The 21,275-nt window shown below is 46.6% G+C and overlaps 1 protein-coding gene across 1 annotated transcript; it reads right to left on the reverse strand.

Annotated features, from left to right (window-relative positions):
• Positions 1-45: 45 nt before the first annotated feature.
• Positions 46-21,040, reverse strand: LOC146222203 (trans-2,3-enoyl-CoA reductase-like). The gene is made up of 12 exons (XM_084691922.1): positions 20,712-21,040; positions 14,834-14,885; positions 11,270-11,314; positions 8,070-8,173; positions 7,734-7,843; positions 7,363-7,468; positions 5,224-5,296; positions 3,721-3,764; positions 1,356-1,413; positions 945-1,030; positions 773-818; positions 46-665 (listed from the first exon to the last, which is right to left on the reverse strand). Exons 3-12 carry the CDS (start codon positions 11,277-11,279, stop codon positions 535-537), a joined length of 768 nt encoding a protein of 255 aa, XP_084548048.1. The 5' UTR covers positions 11,280-11,314; positions 14,834-14,885; positions 20,712-21,040; the 3' UTR covers positions 46-534.
• Between the last annotated feature and the right edge of the window lie 235 nt (positions 21,041-21,275).

A 21,275-nucleotide genomic window follows, 5' to 3' on the forward strand; every position in this document is an offset into this window, starting at 1 on the left:
TTCATTTGTTTAGAGATTCATTGGGCCCTGTTTAAACGTCAGTTTGATCTGTTCAGCTAGTCTTTAGTATTTACTCTCAGCTGTGTAAGTGCCTCGTTATTTATTTATTTTCCGATGTTATTTGCACCTTTCCTATGAGTCTTAAATTGCATGCCATCTTTGTTGTCACTCACATGTGCAGCTTTGACAAAGAACTCTGAATTGCACGCACGACAGTTAGTCGTTTCACTTAGACAGAATGATCCTTTTCTTCATAATAAACAGACAGAAAGGCATACTTTAAGTCAGTCTTCCTTCTGTGAGACTTTTAAAGGATTTAAAGAATAGTGCTACTCTCAAACATGAAAGTCCTTTCATGCATCCTACCCAGCTCTCATGGAACCATCGAGTGTTCAACATTTCATTCTCCTCACAACCTTCAGGCCCCTATCACTGTGTACACTACAATAACAATGACATGAAAAAGTATCACACTCACAGTGTAGACACTGTACTGACATCAGTATCCTTCAATTGACCTTTGACCCCATTCAGTCAGAAGAGGAAGGGAATAACTGCCGTTCTCCAGAACCTTCTAGCGTTCTTCACCTGGCGTAGGTATCTACCTTGCCTCCTCCTTGCCCATAGAAGCATCTGGACAGTTAGCAGACTAGCGAACACCGCCACTACAGAGAGATGTGAATAAATACCATATTAACTATATAAAAACCATATAACGTTTAAATACAACTGGGTGAAACGTTGACTTGCAATTAGTCATTTACTACCGTACCTGGAACGGTTTGGGTCATGATGGATAACGCTAGCCAAGCGCCAATCTAAAGAGAAGAGAAGACTTTCAGATTTCAATGAGGCGGACCTGGGTCATTTTAAGGTTTTAACAACACCGTACGTACATTGCATAATAATGTGTAGTGTTTATTGGACGTCTGGGTTTCTCCTACCTCGTACGTGTACTGGGGGCAGTGGACCAGCGTGAAGAGCCAGGTGAAGGGGTTGGAGGTAGAAGTTGGATGTGTTAGTTCATTACCTGCAGACAGGGTCACAATATGCCAAACAAACGCCTCTGAAAAACATGCACTAAAGAATTCCGCCCCTCAATAAAAAGAACAACCCTCGTTTTGTTTTTCGGAAGGTGTCTAACCTCGGCCACGACTTATTAGAACAACATTAGAACTGGATGCCACAGGCGAAATGACTCAAATCATACCCTCAGAGGGCAGGAAAACCGCATCTCTCTCTGCCAGTTCTGAACAGGGTTTGGAGAGGGAGCTAATGGAAGCAGCCCCCCAGTTCAGTTCGTGTCCTGTAGCTCCACACGGCAGATCTGGCAGAGCTCCTTCAGATGCACTTACCTGTCTGTCTGTGTCTCGCCAAACTGATGTGGATGCACAGATTGCCGCATTCGCAGACCTGTTGAAATATCAGATGCCGATTATTGCCTCAGCAACAACAAAAACATTTCGCTGTGGCTTCACAGATTGAACAGACCATTGGCATTCAAGACAAGATATACATCTTTTCGGGGGGTGGGGGGGGGGGGAACCATCCCCGATAATCTGCTTTAGACGCACGGGGACAGTCAGCATAAACCAAAATACAGTCAGTTTATGTATGTCTAATCACACGCATCGACGCCTAACTCACCAACACATTATTGCTGCCAGTAAAATGTGTCACTTCTGAGTGTGTGCGCGTGTTTGGTTCTGTCTCTACTCTGTGTGTCATAGGGATGATAGATAATACAGTATGTGTAGTAGCTCTGCCACTGTCAAGACAGTGGCAGGTTGGGTTAAATAGGGTTTCTCAGACAGAGAGCTGTAAGCAAAAGCATCAAAACAAACCATCTACTGGTTGATAAATTGTTCCTATTATCAACATCCAAGTGAATTGCCTACCAGAACTGTGCAGACCATACTTTTGCTGCTTTCTATTTGCCTGTTGAACAGTGAGACTATGAGTTACTGTACCGTTTACTGACATTTGTAGTATCTTCATACTGAGTTCAACATGTGACTTCCGCTTATCCATTGCCCAAACAGTGCCAAATAAAGCACCTTTCAAGATCGTCTCTCACTAGAACTCTCCATGGACATGGACAGTCAGAAAGCAGTATTACTTCTCGTGGTATCATGCCTTTAAATCATATAGCGTGATGCGCTCGCTAAACAGAAACAACTTCTGGGGAACAGCTCCTGGTGAATGATTGATGAACCCAAGAAAGGCTTAGATGAGTTTCCTCCAGACCCCCTGCCTGGCTTCCATTTGTATCTTGGCTTGAATGCCGACATACCTTTGATTTTCAACACCTCGCGCATCCAAAGTGAGACATTAATGAGAAATAGTAAGTACCTTAGCCATCTTAGCTTATGACCCCTGGGAAGTTAATAGTGTGCAGAGCAGGCAGACTTACTTCCCTCCCTTCTCCATGCCGATGCCGGCTTGACTTAATCGCAGACCCCTGGAGGGTTTCTCTCGCAGGGAGATGGGAAGATATACCAGAGATGACAAGCCAAAGCGCCTCACCTTCGTTAAAGGCGTGTTTGAGTTTATCCGCTCGCCTTTCCACAGCCGGCTCTCTCGTTTCTGACAATCCACACCGTGGGCCGGTGTGGATTCAACGGAAGCCTCGTTCCTTCGTTTTGATTGGAGTTCATTTCGAAACTCCACAGTGGGGGGGAAGGGGGTCTTCCCCAGGCCAGATATACTGCTTCTGAAATACCCACGCTGCTCTGCTCTATTAGAGAGAGTGGGTGTCCTCCACAGGGTTCACTCTCATGGCGTGACATGACGGGGCAGTGAGCGATTATGTACATATGAATAATTGAACATGCTCCGAGTCACCTTCGCAGTCACTCTGCCAAATCATTACTTCAGCTCTCCTTTGCTCTTTCCCAACTAATACAAAAGATAATTGTCTTTTCTGAACATTACAGAAATGACCGCCATGATTTTAATGAGAAAAGTGGAAGCGTTTTTTTTCATATTGATGGAAATGCATCATTAGCACATCCCTCTGCTCTACAGAGTGGGCTTAACGGCTACATCAGGCCAAATTGATCTGGTACGATCCTGCCATTGCCATTTGTTTCACAGCAGTGGTAGCTGTACATTTTCTCAGCATGATATCTTCACATGGATCCACGAACATCTCAAAAATCACAAGTGCCGTTGCAAACATTGCCAAATCTCAACTTCAAGGTTATGGCTATCCAAGTCTGAAAGCCTTTTACTATCAGAACACAGTAAAAGTAATTATGTGCCTTCCGTCTTTGTGAATATAAATGAGATTTGTGCTCAAACGGCTGTTTACACAACGACTTCCTTTTCAATTATTTACAGAACAGCTTTTAGTTGCGTCCTTCGGTTTTCTCCACTGGTTAGGCAGAAATGTTGCTCACAACACTTGAGGCTTTCTCAATTCTACTGAAATACAATTCAGACAAGGAGAGGTTCAACTGTGACGCAGGCTTGCTAATAAAAATGTCTCTTAAAGTAGTTGTTTTCAGTGACTTGACTGACTAACTTAGCATTCTTCTGCGATGCTTTAACTTGGAATTGGAAGTTAAGTAGCTATTATCATACTGTGCTTGAGTTCAGGCCAAAATGAGTCATACTGAATACAGAAATTAAAACAACACACAATGACAACTGTTTACTGTCTTTTTTAAATCTATAAAAACTAGAAATGGCAACAATCCTACATGACATGTAACTCACCAAAAAACAAACCAGGGAAGGAATCACCTGCTTGCCGGAAAAATCTGAAAAAAAAGAATACAACAGGATATACGTCAAATTGATGATATCCTAATAAGAACTGAGTGAAAAAGTTGCTTAATTTGATTGAACTCTATTTTAACATTTAACTGATTCTTGGTTTCCAACCTATTAACTGAGAATATTTCAATTATTTTTCAATTTGCTCTTTAGAGAGGCGCGTTCCACCTCCTGTTGTGCCTTTTTTATAAGAAACCCTCAATGATTTTCACAGACACAAACCCCATTGAGAGTGTAATGATGTTTTGTATGTTTAATTCATTTTAGATTATTTTTACTCAAGTTACTGAATTAGCGTGTGGTGCCTTTCCTGTACTGTATGAGATGAGAGGATCATGATTATGAAATCTGAGATTTGTTTTTGTGAAGAAACATCTACAAAATGTTGACTTGAGTTCTACAGAAATATGGCAAAATCCAGCCCAACGCAAATTAAACTTCAGTTCAAATGTGGGCGAGCCCAAAAGTGTCATCTTTGTTGTGTTGTGTGGAGACATGAGTGGAATGAGCTATATGGAGACTGTCATGGTCAAAGTTAACTGTCATTCCATGTTGTTTTAGCTGTACCTTAAAATATTGCATATACCATCTAATTTGCAATTTTTCCATCCTTCTCTCCATTTTATTTTGAGCACTGCTGGTTTCATTTGAGGCGTCTCACCCAGGAGAGTGGGCCGTGAGGTCTCAACAATGTTCCAGACATTTCCTGTGGTTTTGTCTACAAAGAACAGCATCTCTCGAAAGCGCTCCGCCAATCTCGCCGACAACAGAACGGAAGTAACGAGCACTCGCCATCACGCTCGCCACTTCAAACCCCGGCCGTCTAATAGAGTGGAGGGGAAGAGGTGCGGGGTACGTTCGCAGCAAGGTTGATAGAGAGGGGGAAGGGAACGAAAGAGGGAGGGATAAACTGAAGGAGAGTTCAAGGCTCAGACGAGCTCTTCTCTCTAGCTGTGCTCCTCTCCTCGGCACCACGGCCTCCCGCCGCTTTCCAATCTGTTTTGTGGGCGGGCCGCCCGCCACTCCGCTCCCTCCGTTGATCTGACATCATGAAGGGTCTCTGCTCCCGGAGCCGCTTGACGACGGAACCTGTCAGCCGCGTAACCACGACGACGGCGGATGAGAAAGCGAGCCGAGGCCGCTGAGTTTGAGATGCCGACGCCGCGGCCCGCGCGGCTCCCAGCATGCCTTGCCCCCAGCACGTCACCTCCCCGGCCCGCCGCAGCCTGCGCCGGGCGAGTCTCTCATTATTCACTTTGACGGGGCCTCGCAGCCCCGCGGAGAGCGCCGGCCGTGTTCGCGGGCCCAGAGCAGATGTTGAAAGCTGCACTCCTGCCACAGTTATGCTAATGCTAGGGAGGACAGGTACGCCGCTAACTGTGAAAACGAAAGGCAGCGTTCCCCCCCCCCAACAAAGCGTGTCTGTTGGTCAGCGGTACTTACATGGAGGGGTGTACAAAGGGTGGTTGATGTAGTATCCCAGCCAACAGGTGAAGCCCCAGTAGAAGGCACAAACCTGCAGGAGAAAGAAAAGACAGATGCGGTTGTTTCCGTTATTTAATTGAACGATTCTCCTCGCCACAGTGTTTTCCTCCCTCTTCAGGGCAGGGGTAAACTCCAGAGAAAACGGCCCTATTCATGCAGCTCACACGCCGCCTCGCATTGGCATGCCCGCCGCCAGAGCCTGATCGGAGCACATCATAATTCATCCCCTGTTCCCCGTCTTGATTGAGGGATCCATGGCCGTACACAAAGAAGTGGACCCCCCTTCCCCTCCCCTCCCCCACCCCCAAGCCTCGGTGTCGTCGTGGTGACAGAGAGCACCACCAGACCTGGGCTAAGCCCACAGCAACGTGAGCCCCAGGTCCAATGCTGTGCCGGATTTGTGAGACATATTTTTCTGTTCCTCTAATCAAATGAGGTTTGACCTTCCCGTCTTTGGAATACAAAGTAGGCTCAGCAAAGTCCTTCTATCTCGGAGCCAGATTTGAATCCAGTGTGTGGTTGCTGCTGCAAGGAAAGCAACAGTATCAGCACACTGCACTGGCAGATAAGTGGAGTCGGCAGGAAAACAGAGAGGAGATGCATATGTTTACCATCTATATTCTTTGCTGCGTCAGGGAATAAAAAACAAAAAACGATAAAAAAAACAAAAAAAAAACAGAAGGACACAAAAATGGCTGACCTTCCAAAAGCGTTGCCAGCTGTGTGAACTCTTCAGGAAATCCTCTTATTAACAAACACAACACTCCTGAAAAAAAGCCAATATCATCCATCTGTTGTCAACTTTTGAGTGTGTGCAAAGTGGAGTTACTCGAGTTAACACAAAAGAGAATGTCAGACAGACATTTTTGTTGAAATAAAAAATAAAGGTCCTTTATCCAATATTCAACTTATTAAATCATCGTAAATGTGTTTTCTTTGTTAATAACTAGAGTTTTAATACACTCAATCCTTTAACAAGTCTTGAAAAATTATGACTTCTCTGTGACAATGGCCCTCATTTCCATAAAGTTAATCTCCTAAACGTAACAAGCATGGCAATTTTTATTTTGCACTTTATTGTTTAGTATGAAACACTGCGCCAGAATCCCATTATTTTATCGGCTTTAACCGGTCACTCCGTGTGTGGGGGAGGGGCAATCACATTCTTTCATGTAGCTTGAAAATGCTAATGTGCCCTTTTGGCATTCAGCAAAACTCAGGAGGATCCTCTTGGAGACGAGCAGACGAGGCCATCGTTGGCATCCTCGCTGGCTTGGCCCCACGGTCTTAGTGACAAGGAAGCAATTTAAAGGAAATGCAAATGGCCCCCCTGGTGTGGGGACGTGCATGTGGCGGTCTCCCACGGTAACAGACAAGGGTCTCTTTCGGTCCGTCTGTTCTGGAAGCGCGTGGTCAAAGCGAGACGGACGTTTGTGAAGCATCTGAAGTCGACGAGATGAACTTCAAAGTTTGCGGGGTTTTTTTTGTGTGCGTTTATGGTATGACTGACAAGCATGCACATTCCCTGGTTGGAATGAACAGATCGATTCTGCGTGCTGATCCGTCTGCACACCTTGTGTTGCGTTGGGTGAAGTGCGCGCGTGTGTGTGTAGGGGTGTGGGCGCAGGTGGACGTGTGCTCGCACTGCCAACACAATTGATTGCCGGGGCTTACAGGCCTCAGTGAAAGGCCCTGTTTGGGCACCTTCTCGGGGCTCAGTGGAGCCACTGAGCTGCCCATGGCTTCCTCCCCTCCCCTCGTTCCCCATGCCAACAAAGCATGCCAAAAGGACACAGAACTGATGGAGAAAAGTGTGAGGGAAAGAGTCTAGGCTCCTAAAAGAGCCTTCCGCCTTCAAACCCTTACTCCCCAGTGATTTCTGCAATCCCAGTCTATTCTGGTCATCGGAAAAGGCTTGACTTTTGTGTTTTGTGCACAGCCTTCAGTGTCTCACGTCCCGCGGCCGGCCCTTTGCTACCACAGCAGGTAGCGACACAAAGGAAAGTAAGCAAGCACCTGTGCGCAAATGAAAACAAAAAACAAATCCGAAATATGACAACCATGGTCGGCATTTCATTTGACTTGTTTGTGTCGCACCTTGAGCAGGCTTCCCAGTGGTGTGCAGCCGTCAGAGACACTATGAACAAACAGGATTTCCAGCAGGTGTTTCATGTAGTGCAAAGAATGGCAGAAGCAGGCCAAGCTTGAATGGAGAAAGGGGGGGGGGGGGGCAGACACAAAATGGTGGTCATTTGTCAGGAGGCATAGTTATTTGATGACATTTATGCTCCACTTTACTGATAAGGTGCGTGCGTGTACCACTGTATATCACTGCAGATCATCCAAAACCTCATTCGAAATGGGTCGTTTGACCGCATTTCTTAAACATATGCAATAACCTCACAGTGAATTAGGAGAGCATAATCTGAGCTGGTCTCTGTGGCATGGGGGGATACTTTATTACTTACTCCACCACCTGGTGGCGCCGTCTTTTGGTTGCGTCGTCATACACGCTCGACAGTCGGAGGTAAAACACCAGATATATTAGCAGAGGCCCCACATACTGCGCAAGAAAGACCTACAGCCAAGGGGGGGAAAAAAAAGGTTGGAGACGTGATTAAGCATTAAGATCGACTAGCTTCTGGTTTCAAACAAACCAGGCGTGCTTCCATTCCCACACAGCCAGGACTTTCTTCATTCAGTTTGTGAGTCACGACATGCAAGTTGTCAACTCGCAAGGTCAAACAAGTGTACTGACATCCCACTGTGTGAAAGCACTGTTCGGGGAGGGGGGGGTTGGTTACCGTGTTCCAGCCAACCTGGCGGCCCAGATCTTCCGAGTACACCGAGAGCAGGGGGGAGGTGGCGACGGACCTCAGGTCACATTGGTCCCTGAGGAAGGCGCCGTCTGGAGGGGATGGGGGCAGGGAAGGAGAGAGAGGTGAGGAGAAGGAAACAGCTTGTTTGTGGAAAGCTCACCAACACAAGCATACAGGAAGGGAGAGAAATGGATTTTATTTCTGACGTGAACATTGAGAGCACATCGACTAGTCATGCTTCACGTTGCAACGGTTCACAGTTTAAAGGCAATTCCTACAGATACAGATGGGGTATGATAACAGATAACATGATAACAGAACATTTGGTCCATGTGCTGCGGTGACAATGTCATCGGATTGCATCATCTTGTTTTCTGTAAGACGAGGCAGGAAATTACATGAGCCTCCTCTCATTCAACCAATAAAGCTCTAAACGAGGGTTTGATTAGCTACCGACATGAACATTATTTGGATCCTACACCCTGCAGATAGATTCAAATATATTCCATCCTGCTATTCTTTCAAAATGCAGCTATCATACCCCCCCCCCACCTCTCTCCCCTCCCTCCCGCCCACCTCAAATCTGAGGGACAAAGTGCTGAATATTTGCATCTGAGATTTGAGGTCTTTTAATAGGGTGTTCAGCCGACAGGACACGCTTACAAAGTAACGCATTTTCACCGAACATTTAACCTTGCTGTACTATAGGGTAAGTTCTCATGAGATTATTGCTAGATAAAAAACATGTGAAAGCGGTGCCGGATGTTGTTCACCTTATATAAAAGACAACACTGCTGAAAGCAGAACAATAACTTAATAAAGATAGATATATGCTTAAAGTAGACTAACTTCCTTTCGGGAAAACTAATCAATTGCTTCACTCAAGATGCATGTCTGGACACGCCAAGGCGAGTTAATCGGAGACAGGAGTTACGTTTCTTTAGGAGCTTAAGCCATCCTCATACCCAATCTCCACTGTGACCAACGTTGGAAGCGATATCTTATTTTGAGGAGGATTCGTTTGTCCTCCGGTTTGATCCCAATAATATTTGGAGGGCAAGTTTAATAGTGATCTTGACACCACTGTACTCCCCCCCCCCCCCCCCCCACTCTCTCTCTACCGCCTGTGGTCCCAGAGAGATCTCATCTTCAGGAAGGGCCGAGGGTTTATCATCCCCCTGCCATTGTTGGATAGAGGGGACATCTGCGGTGACGCTTCTTAACAGCTGGGAAGGTTCCATTAAGGTTGCCCCCGGCAACGCCGCCATATTTCCTCCATCAGTGTAACCGTGGCGATGGGGTTCTCAGGGAGATGACCTGAAGCCTGGCCTCGTCTGAAGCCCAATCTGTTTGGATGAGCGCGCACACACACCCTAATGCAGACGCACACACCCAATGACAGACACAGTCTCTCTCTGTCTCCCGCACAGACACACACACTGCAGTCCCAGATGGGCCCATTGCTTAATGAGGGTCACCTGTGTGCCATGGAGGGGAATGATTGACAGGTGGCAGGTGCACTGACTGGCAGGACCATCCACAACACAAAAAGATCGAGATGCCAGTGTCACAAGAACACTTAAACACACACACACACACACGCGGACGAGGTTTCCACAGCCTGCTCTGACGAGCGTCAAAATACTTGACCTGGTGCAATGGTGAGCTTCCTCTGGAAATTGCTACGAGGGAAAGCATCAACATTGAGATTGATAGCCAAACTTTTTTTTTTTTTTTTTTTACATTTTTATGGAAAGCAATCGCTGAACTCTTTTGATGAGCGATTACGTCCGCCATCAAATCTCGTCTGATTCATTGGAGAGAGAAAAAAAAAAGTCCTGACTGCTTGAATGTGATTATAGACACCCTGGATGCCCAGCCTCCAGAATTCAACCAGAGAGGACCTCTCTCATGATGGGAAAGGAGATATGAAGTCATCCATCTCTTTGTTGTTTATCTCGAGGTGTCCTTGTTGCTCATCTCCTCGATGGTTCAGCATCTGTTATTATGACAGCGGAAGGGGCAAAGACAGAGACGGATTCGCTGCGAAACTTTGGCGCTTTCATTAAAGTTCCCGCGTGGAACGTTGATGCCATTTTGATAACAAAAGATGGAATGGTTGCGAACGGCATCGAGGGGCGATAATCAAGCGTGCGGACGGCATTCTAGGCATCTTCTGTAGCCTATGACGACCTGCGAGAGACGTTCCTCATGAGGTCACCGAGGACTCTGACTGCCGAAGGGCTCCATCTGAGCGACACGTTTCCTCCAACCTGTGGGGTGTTCTGCTGTTGGTTATGTGAGATACTGTATACCGCAGGTGTCTGCGAGCCATTTGGCATCTTTATTCTCATGTAATTATTTGTGATCTGGATTTTTCCATTATTGTCATTTCTGCTTTATTGGGATAGACAGTGAAGAATGACAGGAAATTAGAGGACAGAGGGGGGAGGAAATGGTCTGAGGCAAATTGTGCCCCGTGCCCCTGTGGTAAAGCGACAGCCTGTGTGGTACAACCGGGTTGTTCTGAAGCGAGTTGAAGATGTTAATGATAGCTCTATGTCTCTCAGTAATTACCTCAGCGCAACTGAAAGAGGCAGGATTGGTCTCAAGTACCCATTGTTTCCTGTCGTCTTTCAAGCCTGTCTAATTGTTATTGTTTTCTTTTTCATAGATTCCCCCCCCCCTCCCCCCCACGAATGATAGAACCACTTTGGAACACAGCAAGCAAACCATGAAGTGGCCGAGACATTCATCTCAGAGATAAATTGAAGTTGACTATAGAGTTTAGACAAATATGTGTTGATGCGAGGAACTATTCGGGCATCTGTTGGGGCACCATATGGGCCCACCTGCTAATGAGTATGATGGACCTTTTAATAACTTGCCTAATGTCTGCTACAGCCGAGTGAGGAACTTACCCAGCCAAGCCCCACCTAGTATTAATGAGCTGTTCCGTGCTGAGCCTAGCCAACTTGGTTCACCATGTGGAGACATTGTTGGCTGTACTTCGCGGGGAAGCTTGTTTGAAGCATCAATGGAATTTTCATTTCGACTGAACTTTTCCCACCCCCCATCCTCAAAAACAACTGACCAGAAAAACCGTTTCACCAGATTCAAACTCCTTGTGAATCTTTCCTCACAGCTGAAGACGTCCCAACTTTATTTGAAGAATGTATACTTACTGACACTCATCCGCAGTCCAGTTCTACACGGGTGTCTGGCAGGACCTGAAGCACAGAATGGAAGAAGAAAAAGTTGAGAATTTGTAAATGGCTCAGTATTGGTGCTGCCAAAATATCTACAGTTGGTAGCATTTTTTCAATGTAATTGTCTTTTTAATCATTCAATACCTTAGGATCAATTTGCCTGAACAGTTAAGGTAATGATTTACACACTGCCTTGGATAATGCTAACATTTTGCATTGTCACTCTCTGTGTGCTGTACCTTGACATATTTGTTCATATTTACTCCTTAAGCTTAGGTTTTGGAAAGTGTTTCAAAGCTGTAGACTATGGATACCTTTTTTACATTTGAAATTAAAGCAACAGGTGTTTCTCCGCTTGAATGAGGCAGTACCAATAGCTTGTTCGTTCTCATCGACTGTCAAGAGAGCAGAATGTCTTTATCTGACTGATGAAGACATTTAGGGGACTGATTCATAAGCCAAATTGGCTTCGTCTGGAACTTGATCAAGGTAGTTTGATTGTAATTTTTTTGTTTGTTTGTTTTTCACATTAGGTGAATGTGCCATCTGTTCCATATGTTCTATCTTGCATCGAAACATAGCCTACTATCATGCTTGAGCATTCATGCTTAAGCATTCAATGTCTGTCAGGTCCATTGCCATTAAAAGTTTAGGCCAACATATCTGCCCATGATCCCCAATCACGCCATTGCGGTACATCAGTGAGGCCATAAGACTGGGTTGTTTACAAAAGCTAAACGGGTAAAGAAAAAATGATTCCACGCAGGATGTTTTGAAGTTGATATTGTGGTGCTACTTGATTTGCTGGGACCAGGCATGCTGACTGTGTTAACGAGCAACTCCCCGTAGGGTCTGCATGACCGCCACACATCTCCAGGGGCATGTGCGCAGCGGTTGGTGCCTAAAAAGCCCCTGATGTTCAGGCGCATATGGCTATCTGCGCCGCCTGTCAATGGATGGTGTGTACAGCACAGTACAACACCGAGATAGATTAGCACTCGCCTTCTGAAACGTTTTCCTTTCATCTTGACCCTTTTTCACACTTTTTTTCCCCACCCAACGGGGGGGGAGTGCGAAGGTGGTGGCAGCAGCACTGATACAAAGTCAAACATTCCTCGACTTCTCCGATGACAAACCAGAAAGCGGTTCATCACACCAAAGCTGGTCCGAAAATCTAAAAACGTTCTGGAACGTCAGAGAGTAAATTCAACACCCCCTCCCCTAAAAGCAGACCTTAGTCTTATTCTGTTCAGACCACTTTGAGTTCTAACATCTTCCACTGACCGAGTTAAGTCGAATATTTACACGTTAGTCAGAAAGCTAAATATGAACGACCGCAACCGTCCCCAACCTCAACTGACAACCCAGTTTACATAGTGAGGTAGTGTAGTGTGTTGGACTGTTGTCTTCCCCCCCAGAGTCCTAAATCGTACTTTTAATTGTTAAAACATAATTGCTAAAGGCCATGTACAGTAGCGATGACGCACACATTTCCCAGCGTGCCTTCCGGCAGGAAAAGGTCGATCAACTTCACCGGTCTCTGCCTCCAGTGAATCCTCCAGGCGGTAGCTGGAAGCAGACTCTCCCGCCGCGAGGCTTCGCCTGCCCTGTTTCCTGGGGTCAGAGAACAACTCAACATCCACACCCAGCGAGGTGCCCGGTTGGAGCAGGGAGCGCACGCTACCGCCGGGGTTCTCAGCTTGCAGGGCCAGAAGTCTGATGTTCCATCTCCTCTCCTGCTCTGTCCATCCGCGGGTCTGGAGGGGCTGGAATTTCTGTAGATCCAACTTCGGACACCAGTGTATTGTCCTGCCGCAAGGCATTCTGGGAACCAAGAGCGTCATCTCTACAGAATGTTATCCTTTGTCTGGCTTGTCGTTCAAGGTTTTGCATCTGCAACACTCGCATCGCTATGGTAGCTTGGTAACGCAATGAAAAAAAAAAAATGATTGAAAGTTATTTATGAACTTTCGAGTTTATGAATATTCAGAAAGGCACGTTCCGGGACTCGGAATTCCTTCAGAAAAGGAAGTACTCCAGTAACGGCGACTTACCATAAGGCCACACAGCTTTTGATAAATGTCAGCCATGACAGGCAGGGGTGGTCAGGGACCAACATGTAGAACAGCCATGAGAGTTGGAAGCCTTAGCCCTCGTGAAGCAGGCTCGGCCCAAACCCACAGGCCGTCCACGGGGAAATGAACAGACGAGCACATGCCGCAGCTATCGGGTTATCATACACACATCAAACGTATGACTTGATAGTCTTTTGAGGAGAGCGGCAAGGGGCTGAGACCATGGAAATGGATTGGGGGGGGGGGGGAGCTTCGTAAGCGGGGTATGACTGAGTGAGGGGGTGGGTGGGGAGGAACTCAGGTGAGGGAGACTGAGAAGGGAGCCCAGACAAGAGTGTAGCAATAATAGTTAACACAGGGAGGGAGGGAGTGTGAGTGAGAGAGTGGGTGAGTGGGTGAGTGAGTGAGCGAGAGAGTCAGAGAGCTGTTTGCTTGATACTTAAGAGATGCTTCGAAGGTGGAATTACTTGTACCTAAAAGTATAAGGCTATTGCTTCCCCCCTCTACCAACATCAGTCAGGCATTCAACATCTACATAGCTGGTGGTGTGGAATATGATATGGGAATGTTTGAACTCCTGTTGTCCACAATATAACCGGCGTCTCAACATCCTAACTGTGCTTGATGATACTGTGCTTTTTAATGTAAAACCATTATCTTCCTCTTATCGTCCCTAATCTACTGAGTGAATAGCAGAACTGTCCATGGGTCTTTAGAGAGTGATCAATTGTAAAATTGCATGTTTCTGAGGTAGGACAATTTTAGACAAGAGTGGTTGTGAATAATGAGAAGTATTGATTGGCTGGGAATCACAATGGATGTACCGATACTGCCCCCTAGTGGTTCTGAGAGCTAAATACTTTTTCTTTGCAGTAACAGACAGTGACAGCCAGGGAAGAGGGATGTGACAATCAACTAGCTCTTTGCTTGAACTGCATAAATGTATAGCAAGTGCACAAATTGTAAACATAAAACCTATCCACGGCTGGGAAAACAAGCTTTCCCCACACTGTCAATTTCAGTGTTGAGGGATCAATCTGTAAGTAAAGGCAAACGGAACATAGTGATATGAGCCTGTGTGCCCATTGGGTGGATTACCAAAAAACCTCACCTCCAAAAGGACGAGAGATTATTCTCTCTCCAAAACCCTTCTCACCTCTCCTCGTCCCTCCCTCCCTCCCCACTCCCCCCTTCACCTCCTGTTGCCATCTCTCCCCTTTTCTTAGCCAGTGTTCCCTCTGATATCTCTCTCTCACACACAGTAGATCCAATTACGTTCACCTAGCCAGCAAGTCAGCCCCCCCCCCCCCCCCCTGACAGAAACAAGGGTGAAACCTTTAACCTCCCTCTCCCTCTGTCGCTCTCTCTGTCTCTCTCCCAAACGCCCATGCCTAAGGCTAAAGCACTTTGATAAATCTGTGGGGAAAACAGCGGGAAAACCGCCCACCACAAAGACGATACTTACAGGCTTTATGGAATCTATTTTTCAGGTCAAGAACAGTTGAGGAGGGATGCACCTGTGGAGAGAGAGAGAGAGAGAGAGAGGAGATGAAAAGTGATTAAGTAGCGACCTTCATTTATTGCCGTGGAAACCAGGGGGCAGGAAGGAAGTGATTTATGACTGTCGAGGCCTGTCCTAATTTCAGTCGGAGGTAGGTGACACGAGAAGCAAACGTCATTGTGAGCCGCGCCTCGGGCGATGACAGGAGTCGCCGAGCGATCACACCTTCCTTTCTTTGTCAACCCCCCCCCCTCCTTGCCACCATCCCCCCCCCCTCCCCCTCCCCCCCCCTCCTCCTCCTCCCCCTCAGAAACAGTTGGAGTGTGGATTGAAGATTGTCATGCAGAGGGAGGTTGTCACACCTCCACAGAGTATGGGTGCCCTCTAGGAGAGTGTTTCCACACACACAAAAACAGAAAAAATAAATAAATAACATTCTACCTTCCAGCAGCTTCTCCTCCCCCATCTCTGTGCATTGCTGATAAGTACACAAAAAACACATACAGGCATAAAAACACAGTCTCATACAAAAACTCAAAAATAACTATCGAAATACACACTCTTCACACACAAACTCTCAAAACACACACCCAAGACTCGAACACATTTTCAGACTCCAGTGATTCACCTGATACACCACTCTCTCCAGTCTCTCTTCTATATTTATAGAGATTGCTGGCTTCGGGAAGTGTTCCTGGATCCTGGCCTTATCACATATTTACCCAGTCTGGAGTTGAGACGAGGGGAGGAGAGTCTGAATGTCAGCCCTCTGCCCCAGCCTGTCTCCACAGGGAGAGTGGCCGCAGAGAAAAGGGGATTGTGGACGCTCTCAGGGTAGTCCTGATCCTCTGCCTGGGGACAGATGGCGCCATCATGCCCCTTGGACAAGCTAACGAGCCCGCCGTGCCAGGCGGCGTGGGGCGAGGGCCAGGCGGGTCACGTCGCTCAATCACGACCGCCGGGCGCGGCGCGGGCAAGGGTCAGTCAACAACCGGCTGCCCCAGAGTCCAACAACGGGTCGGCGGCCAGCGGCAGGACGAATCAGGCGACTCGTCCGTGGCACTCGCCCAGACCACCTCTGACCGGGCCGCGAGGGAAGGGGGGGGGGGGGGGGTGAACGCACGTGGCTGGGTCGAGGTCGAGGCAGCGTACGGTGGAGGTTAAGCAAGAGTGTGGCTGGAACTTTGAGGTGAAGAATCACAACTCATCGTTTTCTTCAATGAATAAGTGACTGCTTCCGATCCCTTACCCTAATCCATGTTTATTTCAAAACGTAACATTCCAAAAGAGCATCCTAAGGGAACCAAGTTCGTTTTGGCAGTCTATTCAGTGTTGTGCAGTTTTTCTGCAAAGCGACTTGAAAACCGCAAACAGGATAGATGAAGATTAGGTGAGTCGACCTCTTCTGTCATGAAAATTAATGCATCTGTGGAATAGCAAGTCTGCACTTAAACTCCTTATATCCCTCAGATCCCCCTGTCCCACCGCGATAAAGGTTAGCATCTGTGCCTGTGCTTTTAATACCTCAGTTACTGCCAGCTGTGTTCTCCAAAGTTTGTCATTCGTGAAGACTTTGTCCATGCTTGTCTGGACTCCAACAATATGCCATGACTCAGCCATTTCTTTTGTGAAAGCTCCCTTCCTACTACTGTACATATCCTCTTGATGCCAGGGAACAGCATACAAGTTCAAGTCTTTTATTGTCAGATGCACAGACCAACACAGTGTCAGACCGGGCACTGAAATTCTTAGGACAAGACAACGCAAAGCAACCTGGCATAACAGGACATACAAGTACTCTGAACAAGTTTATACCTATGACAAGTTAACATATAATGTAATAGACCTCCAAAATAATAATCGAGAGTATACCAAACCTATATTACTATTACATTATTGACAGGATGTAACTTATTTTCCATGGAGGGGGTTAGTAGCGTTTGACTCTACTTATGTTCATCCAGGCCATCAAAGGAAACATCGCAATGATGGGAGAACACAGAAGCTTGTTGGACTAAGTGTCATTGCATTGGACCGGCCTTTTGTCTGTCTGGATACATGGAGCCTATTCATCCTGGCTGGAGCTCGGAAATGACCTGCACTCCCAGCATCGATTCCTCATCCCCGATACATTGACCCTCTTTGCTGGATCCGGGCAAACCTTCAGCCTCTTCAGAGAGAAAGGCTCTCTCCTGACTTAGACACGGGTTGGAGAAGATTCCGACAGTCCTCACCCAGGGACCTCATTTGTAAAGAGTTGAGGTGTGAAGAAGATTCGGGAGGGGCCAGGTAGGAACTATGATGGATGATTGTTGTACGCCGAGGACGAATGACGGGTGAACGTCAACGACTAAGGACATCTATGATGTATTGCATTTGCACCCGGCGCTCTGTCTGGTATTAAGTGGTTCGGAGCACGGAGTCTACATTCAAGTGTTTTGTTTTTCTCCTGAGGATTTCGGGACGGACGGAAACAAACTCAAAGTTATGCAGAGAGTTGCAGTGGACAGATTAGCATGCGCAGTCAGTCATTGGCTGATTCAGTGGAGGCTGCTTTGTTCTCCCAATCAAAGAAGCTGGAGGTAGATTGATTGATGGAGCATTGTGAAGATTCCCCTGGCACGCCTGTGTCTGTTCCCCTCTTTATAGAGACTCTGATGAGCGTGGCTCAAGTTTGATTTTGTGTTTGTGTGGGTGTTATGCGTTTGTGTGTATGTGTGTGTCATTGGCAGATTTGTGTATTAGTATTAGCAGTTGCCTGTACTAAAGTAATAGCAAGCACTGTATACATTGAAGCCTCCTCTTTATCTGCATGATGTCCTCAGGAAAAGGTGAACCTGTGCCATTTCCTGGAACTCTGTCCATTGAGCTATACAGTAAATGATCTGCCTATGATGTCATCGATGATCTGGGATGAGGCGAACATACCGCTTTCCTGTTCTGCAGAGAAACAGTGCCATCTATGGCACAAAAAGGTTCCCCCTCTTAGAAAAGACAGGCCGTCGTTATTTGACAGAAACGCGTAAACATGATTCTCATCCTTGTGCTTCCGGGTACGGATGATGACACGCACAGACAGTTAAAGGTGAATCGAGGTCAGATGTTTCTTTGCTGCTATACAAGTATTCTCTTTCGCATGTATGGATTTCCTTGGAAGAATCCTCAAAGGAGATTATGCGGTATACATCCGTTCAGCAGGAGATGTGTCCGACCAGCTCCTTAATAACGTGAGCGCGCCCTTGCTCCTCTATTGTAAATATCCAGTTGACCGTAGAGAACAGCTCTAATGTGTCAGGCTCCGGTGCTCCTGGAACTACTTACTGTTGAGGTGGAAGCCTGACAAGCTGGAAGCAATACTCTAGCCACCTCAGGATTCATTAGTGCTTTCTTTCAGCATGAGCTGCCCCTGTGGCCTTTCCCGTTTATTAAGCCCTGAAACTCTGCTATGTGTGGGGATTTCGATGTATCAAATCATTGTTTGTTTCTATGTAATACAATCTGAGGCTTTGAGACTTTGTTTCCCTGGCCTTGATGTGAAGCTTATTTGTTTTAGTGTTTTGTCCAAGTTGGACCAATATTACAGAATGTAGCTGGAAATGTTGCATGGTTGGTGATTCAAGTCAAATTCAGCGTAGGCCGGGGGACAACTCAATGCATACTGTTACAGCATTTCCTCTGATTCTGTATTCAACAGGAAAGTAAAAGTACGAAGTACTAAACCTAACATGTGACGGGTTACAGTTTGTCCAGAAACTTCCACGTCAACCGTTTTCATTCAAGCACCTCAATGCCTAGAACACAAAACAGCTCAGCACAATGTAATGATCAACGAGCTTGAGCAGCCCACAGCCCTTGAAAAACATGGCATTAAGTATCCTGCTTTTCAGAACAAAACGGCAAAGTGTCTGGAATGAAAAGCCACCAAATGAGACCGTTTGCCCGGATAACACCGGCCGTACACATTTGATTGTCATCTAAACAGGTGCTTTTCAGGTAGTTGACTGGAATTGGTGAAGTGACAAAGGAACAGTGCTGGGAAAATGGGGGGAGAGCGTGCGAACATGCAAATGTATGGTTGTCGGGCTAAAAACAAGCTGAAAGTCACATTTACGCTCCTCCGAACCGGAATACATGGCTCTCTCAGCAGGTGGCCCACCTTCTGCGTCATCATCGTTAGCCCAAATGCTTCCGTTTTCCGGCACAAATCACTACAAATGCTCATAGTTTTTGGGGCTGAGGACTCCACGGTATTGGAGTAATACGCAGTATTATTTCCTCGGATGAAACCCTGCTAATATAGCTCGCTCTGCTGTAAAACGCATTGTTGTTGACTCACTCCGGGGTGCAGCTCCCAGCGTCTGCTCTTCATCTACCCCTACATGCCCTGGCAGGAACTGGAGTTTTAGTCAAGAAAACAGGAGATCCAGGTGTAAAGCCTCAGCTGGGTCAGGCCCCTCGCAAGCAGGCTTGTGCGCCTATTATTTCATTTCCAACATGGCCCCTCATGTCCTCTCTCTATGAAGTGTGATATAAGGATGCAAACTGTACAGAATGTTCTGGCTAAGAACCAGGAGTCAGAGGTGTCTGGGAGCTGAGGGTTCTCCAGGGCTAGGAGTCTGCCAGATCCCCTTCCTCTCTCAGACCTCAATTACAGAGTAAAAGGAGAGGGGAGGCCAAATCCCACGTGGCACCCCTGCTTCATCTCATTCCGCCGGACCTGACAGACGAGCCCTGCATGTTCTCTGCCCTCTCCTACTCGTCGTACACACTGGCGTACGCGCACAAGCCTGCTCGCTCGCCCGCCAACTCTAATGCCCCGCTCAAAGCACACACGCGTACAGTGCACAAACTCTCCTGACGCGCACGCACAGAGACAGAGGAGCAAGACTTTGGAGAACTTTGCAAGTGAGTTGTTGGCTCCTCTCGCACTTCAGAGAGGTGCTTCAAAGTTCACCTCTTCCTCTTTTACACACTTGCCCTCAGTATAGAGTTTACACACATTTCAAAACTTCTACCAACTAGTTCCACCTGAGACAGTGCTGTGCAAAACCTATGCAGGTGTCACACACATTTTCATACCAGCATTGCATCTAAAAACATCCAACCAGTCCATACAAACACAACTGTATTCTTTATCTCATCCTTGTTTACCAAACCTTTCTCACAGCTCACAAAAAAAAAGTAGAGTGGCTTAATCCAGAAGACTGCAATGACAGCTGGAATACTAATGTGACTTTCATCACTTGGTTTATAAGAATCACTAACCACCTAAAAAAATTGCTTCATGTTTTCCCTGCACCACAGCATGCACACAAAGATATTCTCCAGATGATTCCGCGCTAAAATGGAGGAAAGACCACAAATTTCCTTCAGTTGAGTAGTTCTGCAGCTGTCAAGCATTTTCTTTAGCATATTATCATTATTATTATCTTATTATCAGGTGTGCTGGAGCAGGGAAACATCCAAAACATGCAGGACAGGTACTCCCAATGACATGGGCTTGAGTCCATGTGTAAAGTCAAAGTCACAATCTACCGAGTCCTCATTTTCTACATTTACGCCAACCTTAAATATCTCAAAATACCACACAATAACAGAAATGCCAGTTTCTGACCTCCTGCTTTTAGGATGAAAGTCCGGCTGTGGTGAAGGGGATTGGTATTAAGGCCGACAGTCTCCTCGGCAAATTCAGCTCAAGGGTCGAGCGAAAACAAGTAGCGGATTCGAATTCAAGGCAATATTCCTTATGGAACTGTGGCTATGGCTGCGCATGAGTTTCTAGGGGAATTTCAAATGCTGTGGTCAGTGACATGGATAGCAACATAGTTCAGCGTGTACTTACCAGAATCTTGTCTGATGCATCTTAGTGTCACACTCAGGTTCCATTGCGTCGCTCGTGGTGGGTTCCTGATTTCCAACTAGCGTCCACTGACTAGCACACACAACGACCACCTTCCACAAAGAATGCAATTTAACCTAGCTATGGCAACGGAGAGCCGTTTTCGGTAGGAGTGAGTTTAACCAAGTATACTTGGCTAAGGGCTTGTAAAACCAAGGCAAGAAATGAAAAGGACTTAAATTGAACGGAGGAGTGATAGCGTGCGGTGCAGGTCGCCAATTTCGCGTTTGCATGACTGATGCTGAACCATAGGGAAAGACTTGGCGCGGTTGACCTCTATTAGGCAAGTTCTTAATTGAAGACCCGGACCAGGGGCGAATCTAGGTTCCCACTTTTGGGGGGGGGTAAGCCCCTAGATAAAACCTATTATTTTTCCTGTGACCCAGCAAAACTAGGGGGGTCTGGGGGCATGTTCCCCCAGAAGAAACTTTTGATATTATCATTTTAGATAGTGTCCACTAGTGGGTTTTAGGAAGACAAATTAGCAAAAAAAAATTTTGGGGGGGG

Source organism: Hypomesus nipponensis, chromosome 25, assembly GCF_054491055.1.
Source record: "Hypomesus nipponensis isolate SF chromosome 25, ASM5449105v1, whole genome shotgun sequence".
NCBI classification, from domain to species: Eukaryota; Metazoa; Chordata; class Actinopteri; order Osmeriformes; family Osmeridae; genus Hypomesus; species Hypomesus nipponensis.

Excerpts from the sequence above, each read along its gene's own strand:
- LOC146222203 (XM_084691922.1), bottom strand. Across the intron at positions 5,297-7,362 it reads CACTGGGAAGCCTGCTCAAG|GTTTGTGCCTTCTACTGGGG; the intron begins GTGCGACACAAA and ends TTTCTCCTGCAG. Across the intron at positions 3,765-5,223 it reads CCCTTTGTACACCCCTCCAT|ATTTTTCCGGCAAGCAGGTG; the intron begins GTAAGTACCGCT and ends CTTTTTTTTCAG.